The sequence below is a fragment of the Stylophora pistillata genome, chromosome 3, assembly GCF_964205215.1.
Source record: "Stylophora pistillata chromosome 3, jaStyPist1.2, whole genome shotgun sequence".
NCBI lineage: Eukaryota > Metazoa > Cnidaria > Anthozoa > Scleractinia > Pocilloporidae > Stylophora > Stylophora pistillata.
The window spans coordinates 27621534-27640180 of NC_142521.1; the positions used below are offsets into that span (position 1 = coordinate 27621534).

Sequence of the window (18647 nt, forward strand, 5' to 3'; positions counted from 1 at the left end):
GAATGTTAACAAATTTATTCGTCTATGAGAATTCAATTTTTTGTAAAAATTAATTTTTTCATAATTACACATATGAACCTTGTCGAGGAGGTGAAGATCTTCAAGCAGTTCCTACAGACTAGACAATAGGAAACTTAGGACTGAGGAAAATTCGGCTTGTCCCGTATAAATTCCGTCAATGAAATACATTCCCGCGTCCAGTCTTTGATCCTTCAGTGCGGAGAGAAATAGGGGCTCATTTTCCAGAGAGGGACTAACAATCGAACTCAATTTCTTTTTCTCTTCATATTATAAGGGGTTTCGTACTTGTTCCTCAAACTGAACTCTTGCTCCAAATTTATTATTGCTATACAATTTTCAGCAATTACTACAAACGCAACCAACAAAGCCCATCTCCCATCTAGATTTTTCTTATACCAGACCTTCTTATATTTTCCTAATTGCGATTCCACCGACTTTCAGTCGCGTTCTCAATTTTTGGCGATGAGATTTCCTAGACAAAAGAGATTTCCCTCGATATTAAGATCAATGCAAAATAATTAGCGGTTTAAGACCCCTTGTATTGAAGTCAAGAGCAAAGTTGCATAATTATATGATATTTTTAAGATAACGGTTATCACCGAAGTTTCGATATCAGCAACGGACAACTCTCCATTTCATGGCAATACACTGCTGCATTGAAAACAAACAACATAGTACATCGGATTTGTGGCTATCTTCCTTTGATGTGTTACATCTAACAGAGATTTAGAAACGTATGCATTACTGGAATGAAATAAAAAGAAAATAAGTAAATTTGAAATAGCAATATTCACACTTAATTCTTTCACAGAAAGTAATTGATAATTCCCTCTCTCGACCGCTTTCGGGTTGAATACATTGGTAAATATGTATACAAGATATGGTTGAAACGTTATTTTCGATCATTTACGTATTTTTACGCTGCTTAGAAAAACACATCAATCTTCTTTTAATGTCGTATTTCAAGCTTCATGAAAATACAATAGTTTTTCTTGGTATTATTCAAGAGTCCTTGAGAAGCATCACTATTTGGACACATTCAGGAAGAGTTGTCATTCAAACTGGTCACAAGGAAAACAACTGTTATCAATTTAATTCGTTTGTGAGAATTCAGTGTTTTGTAAAAATTAACTTTTTTATGATCACATATTTGGACCATGTCTATGAGGTGAAGAGCTTCAAGCAGTCCCTCGAGACTAGAAAATAGGAAGTGCTAGCGCGAGGAAAATTCGGGTTCTCTTATATACATTCCGTCACTAAAAGAGATTCACGACAGTTGAAGTGCTTTGGGGTTGAATGGCCACAGCTGAAGTATATTTTCGAATTTTGCCACGGATGAAGCGGGAACTCAATAAAGTGGAATAATAGATGATTTGGCGACATGGAATATCTTCTGAAATAATCTGAGTTTCTAACTTTTGGCTTTTATAACTTATCAATATTATTAAATGCGAAAAACAACTTGAATGTTCGGAAATAACATAAATAATTGCCGACAATAGAGTGACACTTTCATTACTTACACATTTTAGTAGTTTAGTTAGAAGTTACACATTTCACAAAGAAAACGCCCCCACTAACGAAAAATAGAGCCAAAGCCGGTACCATTATGGTTTTCAAGTACTGTGCAACTATACAAGCTAAGGGGCCGGCCATTTGACTTTTGAGGGGAGGGGATGGGGGATTTCTGGTCATCAAGAAACTTTTTCCTAGCAATCTGCTGTGCTGGATATTTTTTCCGTTCTAAATGCCCCTTTTTTTTCTGTTACATTTGCGCTGCATGCAATTTTTTTCTTCCAACAAGCGCTTGCAGGAAATTTGTTTTCAAAATCACCCACCCCCCCTCCCGCTCAAGAGCTGAATGGTCGGCCTTTAAGAAGTTCCTCTGTAATAGTTCTTTAGTCTGGTCACGAAAGGCTCTCTCTCACGGGATAGAGCCAATTGCGTGACCAGACCAAAGAGTGACGAACAATTTTCAAAAATGTAAAACATGAATTTATCATTTATATGCAAAAAAAAAGTTAATCGTCGTCTTGAATTTCTTTTTATACCAGAAGACAATGAGATATGTTGATGGAAAATCGAGTTTTTATCCTGAACCGACGCAAGATCGTGTTCTGGTGCCATTAAAAGTTTCAACTGCAAGGGACTTCATATTATTGAGGATATAGAGTCGATGTGTGTTTTGGATCTCCTAAGACTTAAATAAAAACCTGAAGGCATTGGATTTTTAAGAAACTCAAGTCGCACCCAATGAGTCATTTTCCTGCAGTACATACGTACCGTACATTGGATGATTTGTTGGTTTAATCCCCAGAGTTTCCTATATTGTTTCTTCGCCATCCAAGCGGAAACATTCTGAAGTAAACCGCTCATTCTATAAAGCCAACATATATAATGTATAATGCGTAGTAATTTGTCGGAGAGAATATTCACCCCATAAATTTACTTTCTCCAAACAACAATATATAGCCGGTGAGTTAAAACAGCATCGATTTTGGTTAATTTGCTCACCTGACATGACATTTCGGCCGACAGCTGGTTGCCAACGTACTTTCAAGAGCGCAAATTTGCGATACCTGAAAGAATCATTAAAGAAATTACACAAACAGCTCTCTAACGTTCTCAACTGATATCAGGAAATATCATGTTTACTTGAGCTAAATTTGCCGTGAGGCCTTTTTGCGTTTCAGCACAAATCAGTCATCCCTGAATTTCACAATTAACAAATCAACCGCAATTATGGTTGACTTAATAGGACAGATTTCATTTGTTCGTGTGATAGCCTCAAGGAAATTTTTTGTTTCTACCAGGAGGTCTTTAATCAGCTTCTAAAATTACGTTAAACCTGTAATTAGTTTTGAGGTTGTCACTTTAAACTTTAACCACTTGGACCCCGCATTTACGCAAATGCATAAAAATTAATTCGAAAGTTGAAATTTTGCCTGTCTTAATAATATCGAGGTTACAATTCTCTTCTGTAAAGCTTTTAATTTTTTCTCGAACTCCTAAAAAACTGACATTGTGTTGGACTCGTTGGGTCACATGATTCTCTGAAAGCAAGGAAATCAAAATGGGGAATGTCGAGTCGAAATTGTTCTGTTTTTATGCTTGAAAAGTTTATCAACGAATATCATTTTGCGTAAAAAGGAACTTCCGATATTATCTGAACGTCTTTACACACTTAAATCATGTGACATCTACCATAACTAAAAATTTTTGGACCGCAAAAGCAAGGGAAGCTTCAAACAACCGGTCTTTTTTATTTTCATCGCCAGCCGCGCGTTCAAAACCACTAGGCCACACCACCGCAATACGTATTTTTTTCATTCCATAATTATATGGAACCTATTCGTCGGCTTGCTTTAAGATACGAGCCTGGTCGAGCTATATCATCTCTTAATTATGACGTACATTCTTTTAAACTTCAAAATAGTTCTTTCTGAACATCAGATCAAGTGGTCAGAGCGTTGGAATAGAGATCTTTTCAAAAGAAGTAATTAATCATTTCACTTGGTGGATTTTTCCGGGAGTTTCACTGTTTTGTCGTTGACGCAAACGGTTTTTTTTACAACGCTGTTATGGCAAAGACAACTAGACTGGACGTTTTGTGGCGATTTTTCAAACGAATGACAGACTGAAGAATTTCCATGGTGAGTTACAAGTAAATATCGCGTAGAAATTCTCCTTCATAGATTTGTCTCGGAGCAATTGTACAAGATCCCTGATAGTTAAAAGATCGTAGCTGTCCTGTCCTCTTCTCAAATTCGGTTATTTAGCGTACGACTTTGAAGTTGAAAAGGTATTTTTTTCGTTGCCAACCGCAAAAACCTTCGAGAATGATAACACTCGTGATTTGCCACAAATATTATTTTTCGCTTTTTGCTGTCACCCTGGGAGAATTAACCTTATTAAACGTAAAATGATGATTCTCGTCAAAGACTATTACTTGAATTTTTTTCTCTTCTGTTTAGATACCAGCACTATGAAAATTGCTGACAACTTCCCGCCATTAAAAAGTCCTGTAGAGACAGTTGACGCCGAAAACAGGACTCACCATTTACAATGGGGTAAGCGAGTGTTTGGCGTCGTAACCACAAGAAATCACAAATCAGTCATTGTTAAGTTGAGCGTTCGGGAAACAAAGTCATTTTCGAAACGAAAACGTGAGAGTCAAAATATAAAGAAAAATAGCTATTATTTTTAGAATCTGACTGTGTGAATTTTAAAAGCTTATTTACGTAAATGAAAGTCGGCATAAATGGCGGGAGTTTGAAGAACAGTACCAGTAAATCCGGAACTTTACAGGAAGTACTAATGCCTAAAGACGTTGGCGATCTAGACGTGGAATGAATAAGTTCTAGTCCTGTTTTCGCAAGAACCTAACACCGATAACCAACCTCTGTTAATGGTTGCAGTGAATTTTTTTGTTTCGTTTTTTTTTTTTTTTTTTTTTTACAAGTGCTGTCACGATTTAAGCGATAGATCCCGTATATAGAAGAAAACACTTATGTGCATTATTTTAATTTGATTTTCATCGGGAAACTTTCTAGCTAATATCAATGCCCAGAGATGTCCAATATTCCAATATCAAACTTTACAATCTCTCTTCTCTTCACAGCGAAGGGAAAAACACGAATAACTTACCTGACTTAAACTTGTTCCTATATCCGGTCAACAGAACATAACAAAACATTTTATAGTGAGTTTAATTCTCCTCGAGGTGTTAAAAATATTTCATACAGTGTTTCCGATATTAATGGAGCTGAAATTCTTTATTTGCAAGCACCTCGTTTAAAATATGGCCTTAATCATTATTAAATTGATTGGAAGATGGGCGTACATGGAAAGTAAGCAAAGAGATTTTCTCCAGCGAGAAGCGAAACAGAAAGCCCGGCCTAACATCTTTGCGTTAGACTCTACATAAGGGGCAATAAGGTACCTCTCGAGTTGAAAAAATAATTTGATAAAATCACTTATGATATCAAATCTAAACCAATAATCAAACCAACATTCTTTGAAACTTTTTTTTTAGCCATACATAACCGTCAGCGTCTGTAGGGGGATTATGCTTAGGAAGCTGCACCCCTTGTTATTAAGAGTGACACTGAAAGATATATCCTCTTTTCTTTATCTCTGAAACGAGCTAGGGTCTGTGGACGTCTCGTCGCCAGCTAATATTCAACTCTCGTCTATTTGAGCTGAAGAGTTTCCTCTAATCTCCTCACTATGTAAAAAAAATGTAGAAAAATTAGCTTGATGATGAAAGACCTCGCAACGTTTAAATAACTTTCCATTTACAGTTTCCTCACGATGTCTAATTTACTTTGACTGTTTTCGTTTTTGCATGTCAGTGTATAGACATCGAAATTTTGAGAACTTAAGAAAACAAATTTGTAGTATTCTCCTAATTGCTTTTGTTATGACAGCTTAATTTTTTTTTTTAGCTCGGCATTTCAAGCAGGTTCCACGAACTTTTTAATGACCCTTCCTGCTTGACCTAATTTTCATCCAGATGCAATAAATATCGACTTTGGACGCATATACTGCATCAACTTGATATTGTTGAAACCCTCTGATTGTTCATTGTTCTAAAGTAACTCTTCAACCCTGACGGAGACCTGCCAGGAAAACATCAATTAAAAGGAATAAACTAAGTTTACTTGTCCTAAAATTTCGCGAGTGCCTTGAAGTGTTTACCGTCTCAGACGGTGCCAGCCGAGATCTCCTCTTTAGCTCACATCTTAAAGAAGCTTCGAGTACAATTTCAGTAGGGACTAGAGCAATATCAAATTTTTATATGCTCTCCTGTTGTTGAACTAGGTTAAATTTGGCAAAGGAAGAATTTTTGCAAAGAATGCTGATTAATAGGGACGTCAAAATCAGGGAGACATGCCAAGTGTACTTTTTGAGCGGGTTTCCGTAAACAGGGGCTAAACAGGCGTAGAACTATGTTTCCACTATTGATTGATAGCTCTCGTTGTCTTGGAAAAATCACCGCCATTTGTATTGTTGGGTTTTATGCTGTCGCCCTGTGAAAAGAATGAAATCTTTGTTGTTTGGATAACTTCAGAAGCACTAAGTATTTGAAACTACCAGCACCTGAAAATACTCTCTTTCGCGGCGAGAAGCTTTATTTTTGCAAACATGAGTTTTAAATTCTGGTCGCTATTTCAGAGAGGGGTCTAAACAGGGGGAAGAGAAACGTCTGGTAAAATCTAGGACGTTAAAGAACCCACTCACGAGATTACTGTGATGTGGTCTGGCCTGTTTACTGGGAATTTCGGGGGAGGGGCATCTTCAAATAAGTTTCCCTCGATTGTTTGTAAACTGCTGATGCAGTCCGGCCAAGGTCCCCCGAAAAGTGTTGTGATGCGCATTTGATCATATCTTCATGTTAATTTGCGCAATATAAATATTAAAATATTATTATTATTATTATTATTATTATTAGTTCTACCAACAAATTTTAATTTACGCCGCATACTTTTTCTTCACAGCTTTCATTCTCGCAGTTGTTGGAGGTGGGTTGCTGTTCAGCATTGTCGTTGTTTTCTTCGTTTGGCGAACGCGTGCCCGGTGTAAAAATTGCCCCAATGAGAACAACAACCTGCCCGAGAGGACAATATCACGCGTGTCTTTCAAAATCCCACAGCCTAAAATTGAACCGATCCTCATTCCCACGCAGTCACGATATCCACAGAAAGAAAATGACGAGTTTGAACCACTCCTGGATCCTGAGATTTACAGGTAACAACTATATTTCAGTGTGAAAACATGTTCTCTACATCCGTCAGCGTAGCAAACAAACGTGGTTCTTATGATATCCGGGACTATCTATCAAAGTCTGTAAGGTCAATAAAAACCTCGGGTTTGTCTCGCACCCAATCATTTGTAGCAAAACGTTTTACGTTACTTTGTCAAAATGGAGACAAGTCGTGTCACGAGAAGGTTTTACCTTGAAAGTCAAGTCACGCGACGCGATGTCACGCGATTCTATGCATTTATTCTATCGTTGTGTCCTATGGTGTCACATAATGAGCCTGGCATCAAATATTAGAGGTACTGCCTTTACGTCAACTTTTCAAATACATTTATGTAAATAAATGAAAAAAAAAATCTTGGGCAGTTTGTCCTCGGAAGTTATTGGTTTGAAGAAACTCTTGATGGTAACCGAAAGAAGCATGCTAGGTCAGCTTTTCAACGTTCACCGAGGTAGCTTGCCTCCCTTCTTTAAACTAGCGTTGATATCCAGCTTAGTGTATCCAAGATATATCATGTCGAGTCACTTTGCGTGACGCAATGAGGTGCGATATCATTTTTGTCTTGTCAAGTCGTGCTGTTTTACGTCAATTGATGTCATGTAATGTTGTCCAAAGTCATAGAATGTTATGGTTTGGTGTCGTACTGTATCTTAATGTGCCATGTCTATCGTATTTTAGTATATATCCCACAAATGAATAGTGCTTTTTGAGAGCGCTGATTGACTAGTTCGAAAGTGAATAGCAAGTACTATTTACCTTCGAGAAACCGATCAGACAAAATCGGACGTCAAGAGTTTTTGAATAAGTATTTTGTATCTGTGTGGTATATACTAAAACAAGCGTTCACCTCGGTAAATATCCATCATTATTCACCCCCACTTCGGTGAAAACTTTTTAGATGTGGAAGCAAATGATTGATCGGGACCTTAAAACACTTTGAGAAGCAATACGACCACTATTTATCCGGGAACTGAGTGGCGTATTCTTCGTGTGAAACTCGGGTGGACATTTTGAGCAACGACGTCACGATTCCCACCTTTGTGCACCGGGTATTTGGTTCGTATTAATATCCAGTACTTGCATTAAAGCCAGCTTTTCAATCTTCACCAATTATATTAATTTTCCGTATAATAAAAAGAAAATTACAGGTTAGCTCTAAGATATGAATTTTATGTTCTCGTGGCAAGAGCAATATCCCGCTCGGTCGCTGTGCTTACTCATGAGATATTGTTCTTGCCACTCGAACATAACATTCATATCTTCTCGCCACCATGTGATATCCTCTATATATGGTATTATATCAGGCATTTCATATTATCTTGTCATTTCCTACATTTCGTATTAACTGACCTTCTGTAAGGCTTTCTTTATTGATTTTTCGTGTTTTTCTTTTCTTTCTTTCTTTTTCGTGTTTTCTTCTTCAGAGAAGAAGTCACGGAGGAAGGATCCCCATTCCAGGGCTCAGCTAGACTCTCTTTCTCTTTATGTTACGACAAATTCAGCGAGGAGCTCAAAGTCTGCCTCATTCGAGCCACTCGTCTGACACCAATCGGAGAAAACGTCACGGTTACACCATATGTAAAGATATTTCTTCTTCCAGACAAGAAGCGAAAGGCCCAGTCAAGAGTGTTGCGCAGGACATCCAACCCACAGTTCCATGAAGATTTTGTGTTTATGGTTTCACCTGTAGATTTACCAAACAGAACTCTGGAGTTTACAGTTTGTGAATTCGATCGATTTTCCCGCCAGCAGGTTATCGGTCACGTGAGATATCCTTTAAGAGGTGTGAATGACTTGAACTCAGTACAAGGGACGGGAGAGATCTGGGTTGATATCAACAACGAGGATCTGAAGGTTTGTTAGTAATGCGATTGAACCGACTGAGCTCATAATGCGTCGATAAATTCGAAGGTTTATTAGACACCTCCGGAAACCCCTTGGGCATTTGAGATTTTAAAGATTGGTTCGTTCTAGCCCGCAGAACAGGCGTTTTTTTTCAATCGAACGGAGGCAAGTGCGAGGTGGCGCGATGGGCACGTCATGCACGAAGGGGGAGCGTAATTTTTTTTGCGTTTCTTCCCTCGCGCGTGAATCGCGCTTTGCACTCGCCTAATGCTTGTCTCCGTTCGCCAACCTCGTTTCTCCACCCCAACCAAGGGAAAAGGCCCTGGCAACGAGGTTGTCCGTTCACCTGTAAAACACTAGCAATTACGCCTGTTCTACAAGTTAGGTTCGTTCAAATTCCCCCCTGGGCCAAAACTGTGTTTAAATAGCCTACCCAAGTGCCGCATTTGATGATGGATTTTTTTAAAAAACTTCCATGACCGAGACTTTATACTCATTGACTAGCAATTTGTTTTGACAATCAAGCTTAAAACTTAGAACTTGTAGACCTTTTCTTCTGAGCCATACACTCTCCAAAGTGAACTATTTACCATTAAACACATCTGTATCAAAAGATGGAACAGACATGTTCCGCCGGAGAGATTTCACACTAACGGTTCAAATTTCCAACCCACCCAGGCAAGGTTGAAATTCCCACTGCCCGGGCGCGGACGACGGTCAAATGCCTCTGGGTTATCCGGGGGGATGTTGAGGCTTTGAATTGATCGGCGCATAAATGACGATTTTTCCACGTGTGTTGATTATAACGGACGAGTATCAATTTGGACTTCTGACCGTGTCTTTGGCAAACACTTCAGATCGTCCAGTGCTGAGTGAAAATAAGAAATTATTGAATTTTTTCACGTTTGTCACCTCTTTAAAAAATACGAAGTTTTACGAGTCATAGTCTAACCTCGAGCCCAGATCTTGCTCGCGTGTTTGAAATGGCCTTGGAGGTCTGGGTAAGATCCTTGTCATTGTTAATACTAAATATCCTAATATCAATATGTAGCTTTTCCACACTGTATTCTATACATTTTATAAGGTAGTTACAAGGATAACTTGTTTGAAAATCAAGAGTTTTTCAAATTGGTGATCATTTCCTTTAATCCATTACCTTCATATATAGTTTAGGGGTGATACTGTAAAGAGAAAGTATGGGTCTCAGTTTCAACCATTTCGTGAACAGGGAGGGGGGGTACAGTGCGCTTAAAACACTTTATTCGATTCCTCAATTCCTATACATTTCACCCTAAGTCAATGAAAGAACCACTTCTCGTGACAGGAGAAAAAATGCACATCCTGCAATGCAATCACTCTGCGTACTTTGCATGGAAAGTCATTCCTGAAAAAAAAAAAAACAAAAACAAAAACAAAACCCTATATCAACTCGTTAAGTATCAATAACTCGAGAGCCATGACGAGCAAGAAACATGCATGAACTTCCCATAGAGTTAACTAGTTTGTTTATGATGTGAGAAATCATTTGGTACTTTTTGTTTCTCTTACAGAGTGGAGTGGATAAAGGAGAACTTCTATTTTCTCTGCAGTTTTTACCTACCTCGTGTAGACTTACAGTAGCTGTGCTCAAAGCTAAAGAGTTGAAATTAAACGGAGAAGACACAGATTTGGGTAAGTTCTGTGTCGATGGTCCGTAAATATAGGTTGAAACAAAGTGTTTATTTCACCAATACGCAAAACTGACCAATCATGACTCACCTGGAGTCTTACAGCCAATAACATCACGGTGAAACTTACCAATCAGTTTTCACACCCAGACTTACAGGACTCAATTGATAAACAACTCCTCGCTTCACTATTATGATGACTTATGTCAAAAGAACCAACAAGAAAAATGTGACATTACGCACTTACTCACTAGACAAATGCAGTGTTTCCGGATTATTGCAGCATTGGCTCACGGGTAGACATAAACAAATTCGGTGTCACAATCTGTGCAGCCTTGTACCCACCCCTCCCCAGACATGAAAAAATTCGGATCGGTGTCACTATCTGAGCTACCTTGCACCCACCCCTCCCATAACCCAACATTTATCCTAACTTGATATCAGTTTACTGTTGTTGGGTTAGGGAGGGGTGGGTACAAGGTTTCTCAGATACCGATGTTGATTCAAAAATTAAACCATGAAACTTTTAATGTCTCCTTGCAAGCCGACGGTGCAAAAATCCAAGAATGTTTGCATTGTTTGAGAACGGTTTCATAGCTACATTGTGAATCCGCCGTGTCAGAGCTACGTTCGCTCGACTCCTGTAGTTTTGCGTTCGAGCATACGTAGCTCCGAAGCTGTTGGTTGTCTTTGTGAAAAACGGCACACTGATGGGAAATGATATTCATTTTCAGATCCGTATGTCCAAGTGTCTATGATAATGGGAGGAAAATCTGTGAAAAAACGCAAAACAATCGTTAAGAAGAGAACTGTGTTTCCGATTTACAACGAAGCATTTGTTTTCTCCATTCTCCCGTCTTGCCTCGATCGTGTGAGCTTCATGTTATCGGTTTACACCGTACCGAGGCTTGGAGGATCCAAGAAGCTAATTGGCCGAGCAGTTGTGGGGCCGTACATGTATTCAACTGGTCAAGGGCTGTCTCACTGGAATGACATGATCGCTTCACCTCGAAACCCGGTAGCACAATGGCATACGCTCATATGAGATGTATATAAATGAATAATCATCATCTTTTTGTGCGCAAGCGTGCGCGAATTCAGAATGAACTCAGTGTTTTAGAGTAAACAGGTTTTAGACTGCAAATATATGACCGAAGCACAGTCTTGATATTTATTCAGTACTGGAAATAGTCTCTTCCAATTTCAATAAATTTTGTATAAAAGTCAAAGGGATTAAAGCGGCAAACTTACCAACGAAAAGAACAGGAAAGAATTGAAAAAAGAAAAAATGAATAAAAATGTTCGCCAGAAGGTGGTCTTTCCTCTTGTCCTACAGTGTTGTTTCCCTTGAAAGTGCAAAGAACAGGTTCAGATTTTGATAAGTCATTCTTGGTATATTTTCAGCTTTAAAATCGCAAGGTGAAATAAAATATGAGAACACTTTGAAAAGATTTAAATATTAAAGTCGAAACGCATGTTTACGCTAAACATTTTTAAATAGAAACATCTTAATACTCTTACTGGGCAATTTAATTTGTAGAGATTTCCTCTGTAAATTTTTCAGATACGTTGTACATACTCAAGGTGATGTGTTCAACAAGCACATTAAAATGTTTTCGTTAAAGTTTCGGGGATCAGTTTGGTCGTATTTTCTGGACAATTTTAGATACTACAATTTTAAATGGCACCCAGATTTGCCGCTCAAATCCCTGAAAAAAGTCTTAGGATATACAATTTTATGACCGTCAACTGGTTGTGTAATTTCACCATGAGAAAACTCTTCAGTACGAATTGTTTCATTATTGATGTAAATTAAATAGATGATATATTCTACAATGATACACTTAATTTATTTGTATTTAAGGGAATAAATCTACTTTAAAGACCAATCATTTTGGTTTAATTCAAATTCACTCAAAGGTAACACGGCTAAGACCTTAAAGGGCTGCTGCAGAAATGTGAAGAAGTGATGAAAGGAGGAGGGGCTGAAAAATAATGGGAGAGAACAGTATCATCCATCATCGATAACACATATGGTTACAGAATAAGGAAGACAATCCAAGAAAAATTATCCCTTACTAATCCCCTCATCTAAAGTCACCCACGCTTTTTGTAAGTAACTGGCCATGATCATTCCAGTGCAGTTCACACCATAGGACTAGGGCTTCAAGGTTTCTTCAAAGTTTCCGATTTCGAAAATATCTTGGCCACTTGACCCTTTAACTCCTAGAAGTGATGAAAATGAAACTTCTCCCTATAATATCCTTAAATTATCCACCAAACAGGTAATGAGAGTACTCAAATGTATCAGGTAGATATGTAGTCATCCTAACCTAACACCTGGAGGGGAAAATGAACAATCAGATCTCTTCATTTTATCACATTATAAACTCCTGGCTTATCATTTTTGGGCATTTTGGTCATGTTTGTGACAAATTGCTGCCAAGCCTTGCCTACTCCTACACAGTAAACCACCTTAATCAATTTTCCAAAAAGATAAGGCACTTTACCGAATAAGCAGATCAGAATGCTTTATCCCAGTTTTTAGTTATATAACCTCTAGATCTGCATGCACAAAATAAATATTAATGATCTAATAATTGATAATATACATTGATAATCATGATGAACAACACTCTTTAATATTTTATGAAAGACTCCCAATATCTTAAAAGAAAATGGGATATTTTACATGTTTTTGGCATGATAAACATGACTGTAGGTTTGCACGAATATCTGTCTTGGTAATATCTTAAAGCAGTGTGAATTATGTTTAAAAGGTTTTCTTGAGTTGTGATCTTATAACCGCCATATCAAAACTTTACATGCTCTAGAAGAGGTGCAATTACACCAGCTGTCAAACTCCTTACATCCCACTATCCAACTAGTAATTCTCATTTTAAGCTCCCACACATTTGCAGCTAAACAGCAAGAAGAATTTGGTGTTATGTCAAATTTTCCAGACATTTTTCTGAGACATTCTTCTCAGTTGTCAGCTTGGTTATTACAGCAATTCAAGACACATTTAGGAAAAGCAAAAATCACTGAGTCAAAGGGAAAGAAGAATAAAAGGTCTAACAGCAAATACTGAGGTAGAGAAAGATGTTTTTCATCTTAATTGTCATGAGTGTGGGACAAAGAAACAATTCTGAATTGCCGTGAGGAATTGAACCTCTGACCTTCAGATCCCACGCTCTGATGCTCTACCACTGAGTCACAGAGACTCTAAGGTAAGCAAGGTCATTACAAAGTTCTTATGTGACATGCGTCCTGCATACTGCAAGGATCAGCAATGTTGATAGTATCATGTTTAAAAAGCCAATGATGAAGATGGTAAATTTTGAGCTTGGTAAATGCTGAAATAGTCAGACATCACGCACACTACAGTTGTGTGGCAAAATTTAATCTTAAACCCTAAGTCATCACAGAACAATTGCAAAGTTGTTATGGTTTCCACCTTTCCTTAAGACCCTCTTTGGGAACGATTTCACCTGAGCATGGCCAGTTTTCCTGAACATATAGAAACTCAATTTTCTGCTCTTATGGCAGGCACACACTTTAAACCCAAGACTTTCCATCATGGATACAAAAAGATCATCATTTAAGTAGCGAGAATTGTTCAAACAAGGAAGAGGGAGAACAATAAACAAATATCCTTGATCTACTATGAGCTCTTGACATTTTCGAAGCATTTTCCCTCGCCTGTGGACGTCACCTTCGAAGTTGATCACCAAACTTAAAACAACAACATCATATAGGTTGTTGCCTTTAAATTTCAAAAAGTCTGCCTTAACCACTACGTCGCTCTGTGGATTTAGATCAATAGGTGTGCACTGAATCCATTTTTGGTGCTTTTTGTAGTTGTTGTCGAGAGCACCAACATCAAGTAACCTTAGTCCTTCTGTAGCTTCAGTTGGGTCAGGTTTTACTTTACAAACATCCAAATCTCTCATTTGCTTTAGTATCCATTTTGCTGAGTTAAAACTACCATGGCGAGCCTCCCCAAGTTTCGATGCCTTTTGATAAGCATTTATACCACCAAGCTTTTCTTTTTTCGCTTCGAGAGCCGCAATTTGAGTTGTCCTGTCTTTCATTTGAATTAAGGTATTCCTTCGTAAAGAGTCAATTTTCTTGTTCAAAGCATGAAATTCATTTATAATTCTTCGGTCTTTTCTTGAGTTGATCTCCACTACAGGCTTCTTTGGTGTCTTCCTTTTTTTCCTAACTTTTGATTTTTTCTCAGGACGCTCTGTTTCGCAGTGTTTGGTGACTTTGGTTGAGACGAAAGAAACAGCGCTGGTAATGTCCGCCATATTTGATGAGGAAAGCCAGGCTACTAAGCGAGTCACTGACTCGTTTTCGTTCTCTTTAATGTCTACCTGAGCAAAATGGTGAGTTCGAATGAAGTGAGAGAAGTAATCCTCTCAATACTGATGCATCCGTCCATATCTTTTCTTTATTACGGTATCTAATCCATAAATAAATACCCATGAAACAAATCTGGAGTTCCTTTTTGAATTTCTAGCGTGAAAACATTATTTACAGCGTTGTTGAAGTTTACTAACATCATTTTTCTGAGATGCTGAACACACAAGTGGTACAGCCCCAGACGTTGCCATTTTTCTCTCAGTTGTAATGTAACTCCATATTTATGCTTATGAGTCTAAGCGAACTGCAAAAAAATTGTCATTGGGAAAGAATCAATGTAATTGTGAATCAAACAGATGAACAGTCCATGTTTTTGTATGTCACAGAGCGACGGTACAGCAACTATTAGGACGAGAAAGTTCCTCACCAACCGCCTGCTTCAAAGGAAGCAAATGGTAATTCATAGTCTTAAAGTTATTCTGTAGTACTTTTTTTGTGGCTCTAATGTGGCTGCGGCATTAGAATCCTTAGATAAGATCCAGGGAAAATATATCCTCATGTATTAGAAGATCTGATTTGTACTCGACTTGTCTTTGGCTCGTTATCGTGGATTTTTAAATTTTAGAGATGATCACAGTACGCTTTTAGGTCGATTTGCTTGGTTATATGAATGAATCTTTTGAGTTATAATTTGCAAGCTTGCCTTTGATTTTTTAGCACCAAAAGAGAATAGGTTGTCAACTATACTTGTTTTGTAGTTGGACCCTGATAAAATGAACGCGTTGTACTACTCTCTTTTAACTGTGCCATTCTCTGACCCATTGTAATAAGTATGCGTTATTAGCCAAGAGTGAGGTCAAGATATTGGCAGTGTTCTTTTTTTACATTTTTATGGATTGAGATGAAGTCAAGATCCATAAAAATACAAAAAAAGGAGGCTAATATCCAGCTATCTTGACCGAACAAGCTTGGTTAATAAAGGATTTATTATATTGCAAGAAGATTTCACTTTATTAAGAATTAAGAGTGACTTCACTTTAAGAGCTGGGAAAGAAAGTCAACTGTTTGTAGCACAACAAACTCATGAGAGTTGTTTGTTTCCCTTTTTTGACTATATTCTGTTACTTTTTTATGAACTTAGTTCTAATACAATTCTTTTATGGGTGGGATCAATGGGCAATCCCGAGCAGGCAAGATAGGCCTATCTTCTGTTTGACAATCAAGCACCTCTTTATATGGTGATCATTTTCTTTTACTCTCAATGACCATAATGATCATTTCATTTTACTCTCTTGATGGTAATGTTTGATTCAGGGGTGACATTGTACAAAGAAATTAGATGCCAATCTCTCCTAGGTGTTAAGATGTTAACTAAATTTTTTCAGTTAAGAATAGATGCTTCCTTCATTCTCCAAACTGATTAAAGCATAATTTATTCCTTTGTCATTCACTCTGACAAAGGGCTAACACTCAACACATCAGCTTTGAAACTATATACAATGGCCAATTTTACATCTTCAACTCAGTTGATAGAGCCAAAATTACCTTGTTACTCCCACTAATGCAATACCACAGTTTCTTCAGAAACTTACCCCCTTTGTTTAGAGCATATCCTTTAGGTATAACTTTTAACAATGTTGAAGTTAAAAAAAAGGTTAAAATGAACTGATTTGTTTGATTCACAGGTGGTAGATATCCTTCACCCCGGAAGACCAAATGTCTCAAAGGCTGAAGTGCGTGAGAAGTTGGCCAAAGTGTATAAAACCACCCCAGATGTTATTTTCTGTTTTGGTTTTAAAACAGCCTATGGTGGTGGCAGGAGCACTGGTTTTGCCTTAATATACGACTCCCTGGATTTTGCAAAGAAGTTTGAACCCAAGTACCGCCTATCTAGAGTGAGTAAAAGTACAAGTTACATGATTAAACTTATTATTGATGTCAGTTGTAAGTGTGGTTTGTACACTTCTGCAAACATTGTGTCTCAGATACAATGAATATATGAAGTTCATATATTTTGAACTGCGGTTATAGATACGTATGATGCATGATCCTTGCAGTAGAGAGTGCTATTTATGCAATAGCGAAAATCAGACCTGAAAAAAATCAGATATATCTGATTATCATCACGGGTTTATTACGAATCAACTTAACGGCCTGCACCCAGTTGGCTTGTTAGTTCAATTGGTAGAACACTGCACTAGTATCGCAGAGGTCAGTGGTTCGAATCCCGTACAGGCCTGACTTTTTTTCAGGTCTGATTTTCGCTATTGCATAAATACCGCTCTCTACTGCGAGGATCGTGCATCATACGTATTGTGTCTCAGTTGTACACAGAGTTATATACTGTCAGTCTCCCGGTTAGCTCAATGGATAGAGCGCTGGACTGTTGTGCGGGAGGTCGAGGGTTCGAGCCCCGGCCGGACCAACACTCAAGGTCTTAAAATAATTGAGAAGAATTTGCTACCTTTCTGTAACATCAAGAAATGGTTTGATATTCTAGTCTTCTCGGATAGGGACGAATAAATGGAGGTCCTGTCTCCTGCAGGGTTGGGGTAGGAGACTTTAATTTCCCACACACAAGATTACTGTGTGATGGATGTCCTCCCCTGGGGTGGGATGGGTGGGAAGGTGAGATTGATAGACTGAAGCGGCTGCCTGAGGCGCCTGATATGCTGTCATCTGTTCTCAACCTTAAACTGCACCCGTAATTCAGCCTCGGGGCTGCAAGTGGTCAGATATAAACTATATTCACTTAAGATCCTTATTTCTAATTGCCTTTTTGTGTCTAGTTTTGTGAGGTTTATTTTGATAGCTGCAGCAATCATGACTGACAACAACACAAAACAGAATTGTTACGAAAGTTTAATAAGGATCTGCAAGTTGTCAAAGGCACATTTTTGCTCTTGAACCATTACATGTTCTCTCGGAGTTAATTTGTTGGCCTTATTTGTAAACATCAACATGGCCTCGTTTAAGTTAGGTAACCAAATTAGAAAGAGTTGCATTAAATCAGCAAGGTTACAATTTTGAGGCTGTTGACATTATTATGTAAGAGTTCAAGGCTATTTTATTGCTTGGAAAAAAAAAAAAATCACAAAGGCATGTCAGGGGGAAAAAAAAATTCTGGATGGCAAACTGTAGTTTCCAGCATAAAAATAGTCAAGTTTTAAAGTGGAAACTTTGAATGGAAAGTTTGGTTTGGGTTGTGTGGGTTTGCTGACCATTTTAATTTCTTACATCACCTGTCCAGCATGGACTTTATGAAAAGCCCAAGTCATCACGAAAACAGCGAAAGGAAAAGAAGAACAGAATGAAGAAGGTTCGAGGAACAAAGAAGTCTAAAGTTGGTGCAGCAGGAAAGAAGGTTAGTCTAGTCGGTTTTGCTAATCTCTGACAAATTTTTATTTGTTTCATTTTTGAATTAATATAAGGGAGAAAAATGATTCATTTGTCATATTTTTCTGTTTCTTAATAATCAGAAGAAAATTACTTACAAGGTTGGATGGCATATACTTTCATGGGGATGGATTATCATGGGATTATTACATTTCAAACTAACTGAACTAATAGATTTATGCTGTCCATCATTTCTTACTTTGTGTCTCTTTTCCTTTTCAGTGATATGGTCAGCTGTCATTCAACTTCAAGTGCTCAGTATTTGTATCATTAAAATGTAAACTGATTCAACTTGACTCGTCTGTCTTTTGTTGCCCAATGTCACTTCCTTTTAAATTTAAAAGGGTGTGACTTATGCTTACAGAAAGGAAATCCTTTTCTTTTCAGGAAGGGGGAAGGAGTGAAGGTTTTTGAAAAGAATGGACATTTGCTAATTTATTTTTTATAAACCTAACTGATTGAACAATTTTTACCCTTTATCCTTGAAGAACTCTGTTAATGTCCAGTAACCGTACAATTTTCACACTGTAGACAACCAACATGAGTTTGTTTTAGCCTCTTGCTTAGTGCACTGTTTTTTTTAATT

The 18647-nt window shown here is 37.8% G+C and overlaps 3 protein-coding genes and 1 long non-coding RNA gene across 4 annotated transcripts; 2 read left to right on the plus strand and 2 right to left on the minus strand.

The window, feature by feature from the left end:
* On the minus strand, positions 1 to 2815 carry LOC148735417 (uncharacterized). The gene is made up of 4 exons (XR_015998863.1): positions 2677 to 2815; positions 2536 to 2600; positions 2305 to 2398; positions 1 to 765 (listed from the first exon to the last, which is right to left on the minus strand). It is a non-coding gene; the product is annotated as an uncharacterized LOC148735417 (long non-coding RNA).
* Positions 2816 to 3453: 638 nt separating this feature from the next.
* On the plus strand, positions 3454 to 12186 carry LOC111328350 (synaptotagmin-1). Its single transcript, XM_022932759.2, has 6 exons — positions 3454 to 3674; positions 3996 to 4091; positions 6522 to 6771; positions 8210 to 8639; positions 10181 to 10301; positions 11032 to 12186. Exons 2-6 carry the CDS (start codon positions 4007 to 4009, stop codon positions 11340 to 11342), a joined length of 1197 nt encoding a protein of 398 aa, XP_022788494.1. The 5' UTR covers positions 3454 to 3674; positions 3996 to 4006; the 3' UTR covers positions 11343 to 12186.
* A 731-nt stretch (positions 12187 to 12917) lies between these two features.
* Positions 12918 to 15057, minus strand: LOC111329263 (uncharacterized). The gene has a single exon (XM_022933902.2). The coding sequence runs from the start codon at positions 14608 to 14610 to the stop codon at positions 13720 to 13722; it is 891 nt and encodes a 296-aa protein (XP_022789637.2). The 5' UTR covers positions 14611 to 15057; the 3' UTR covers positions 12918 to 13719.
* On the plus strand, positions 14617 to 18352 carry LOC111329273 (small ribosomal subunit protein eS24). Its single transcript, XM_022933910.2, has 5 exons — positions 14617 to 14688; positions 15052 to 15120; positions 16351 to 16560; positions 17916 to 18029; positions 18284 to 18352. Exons 1-5 carry the CDS (start codon positions 14686 to 14688, stop codon positions 18284 to 18286), a joined length of 399 nt encoding a protein of 132 aa, XP_022789645.1. The 5' UTR covers positions 14617 to 14685; the 3' UTR covers positions 18287 to 18352.
* Positions 18353 to 18647: the final 295 nt, after the last annotated feature.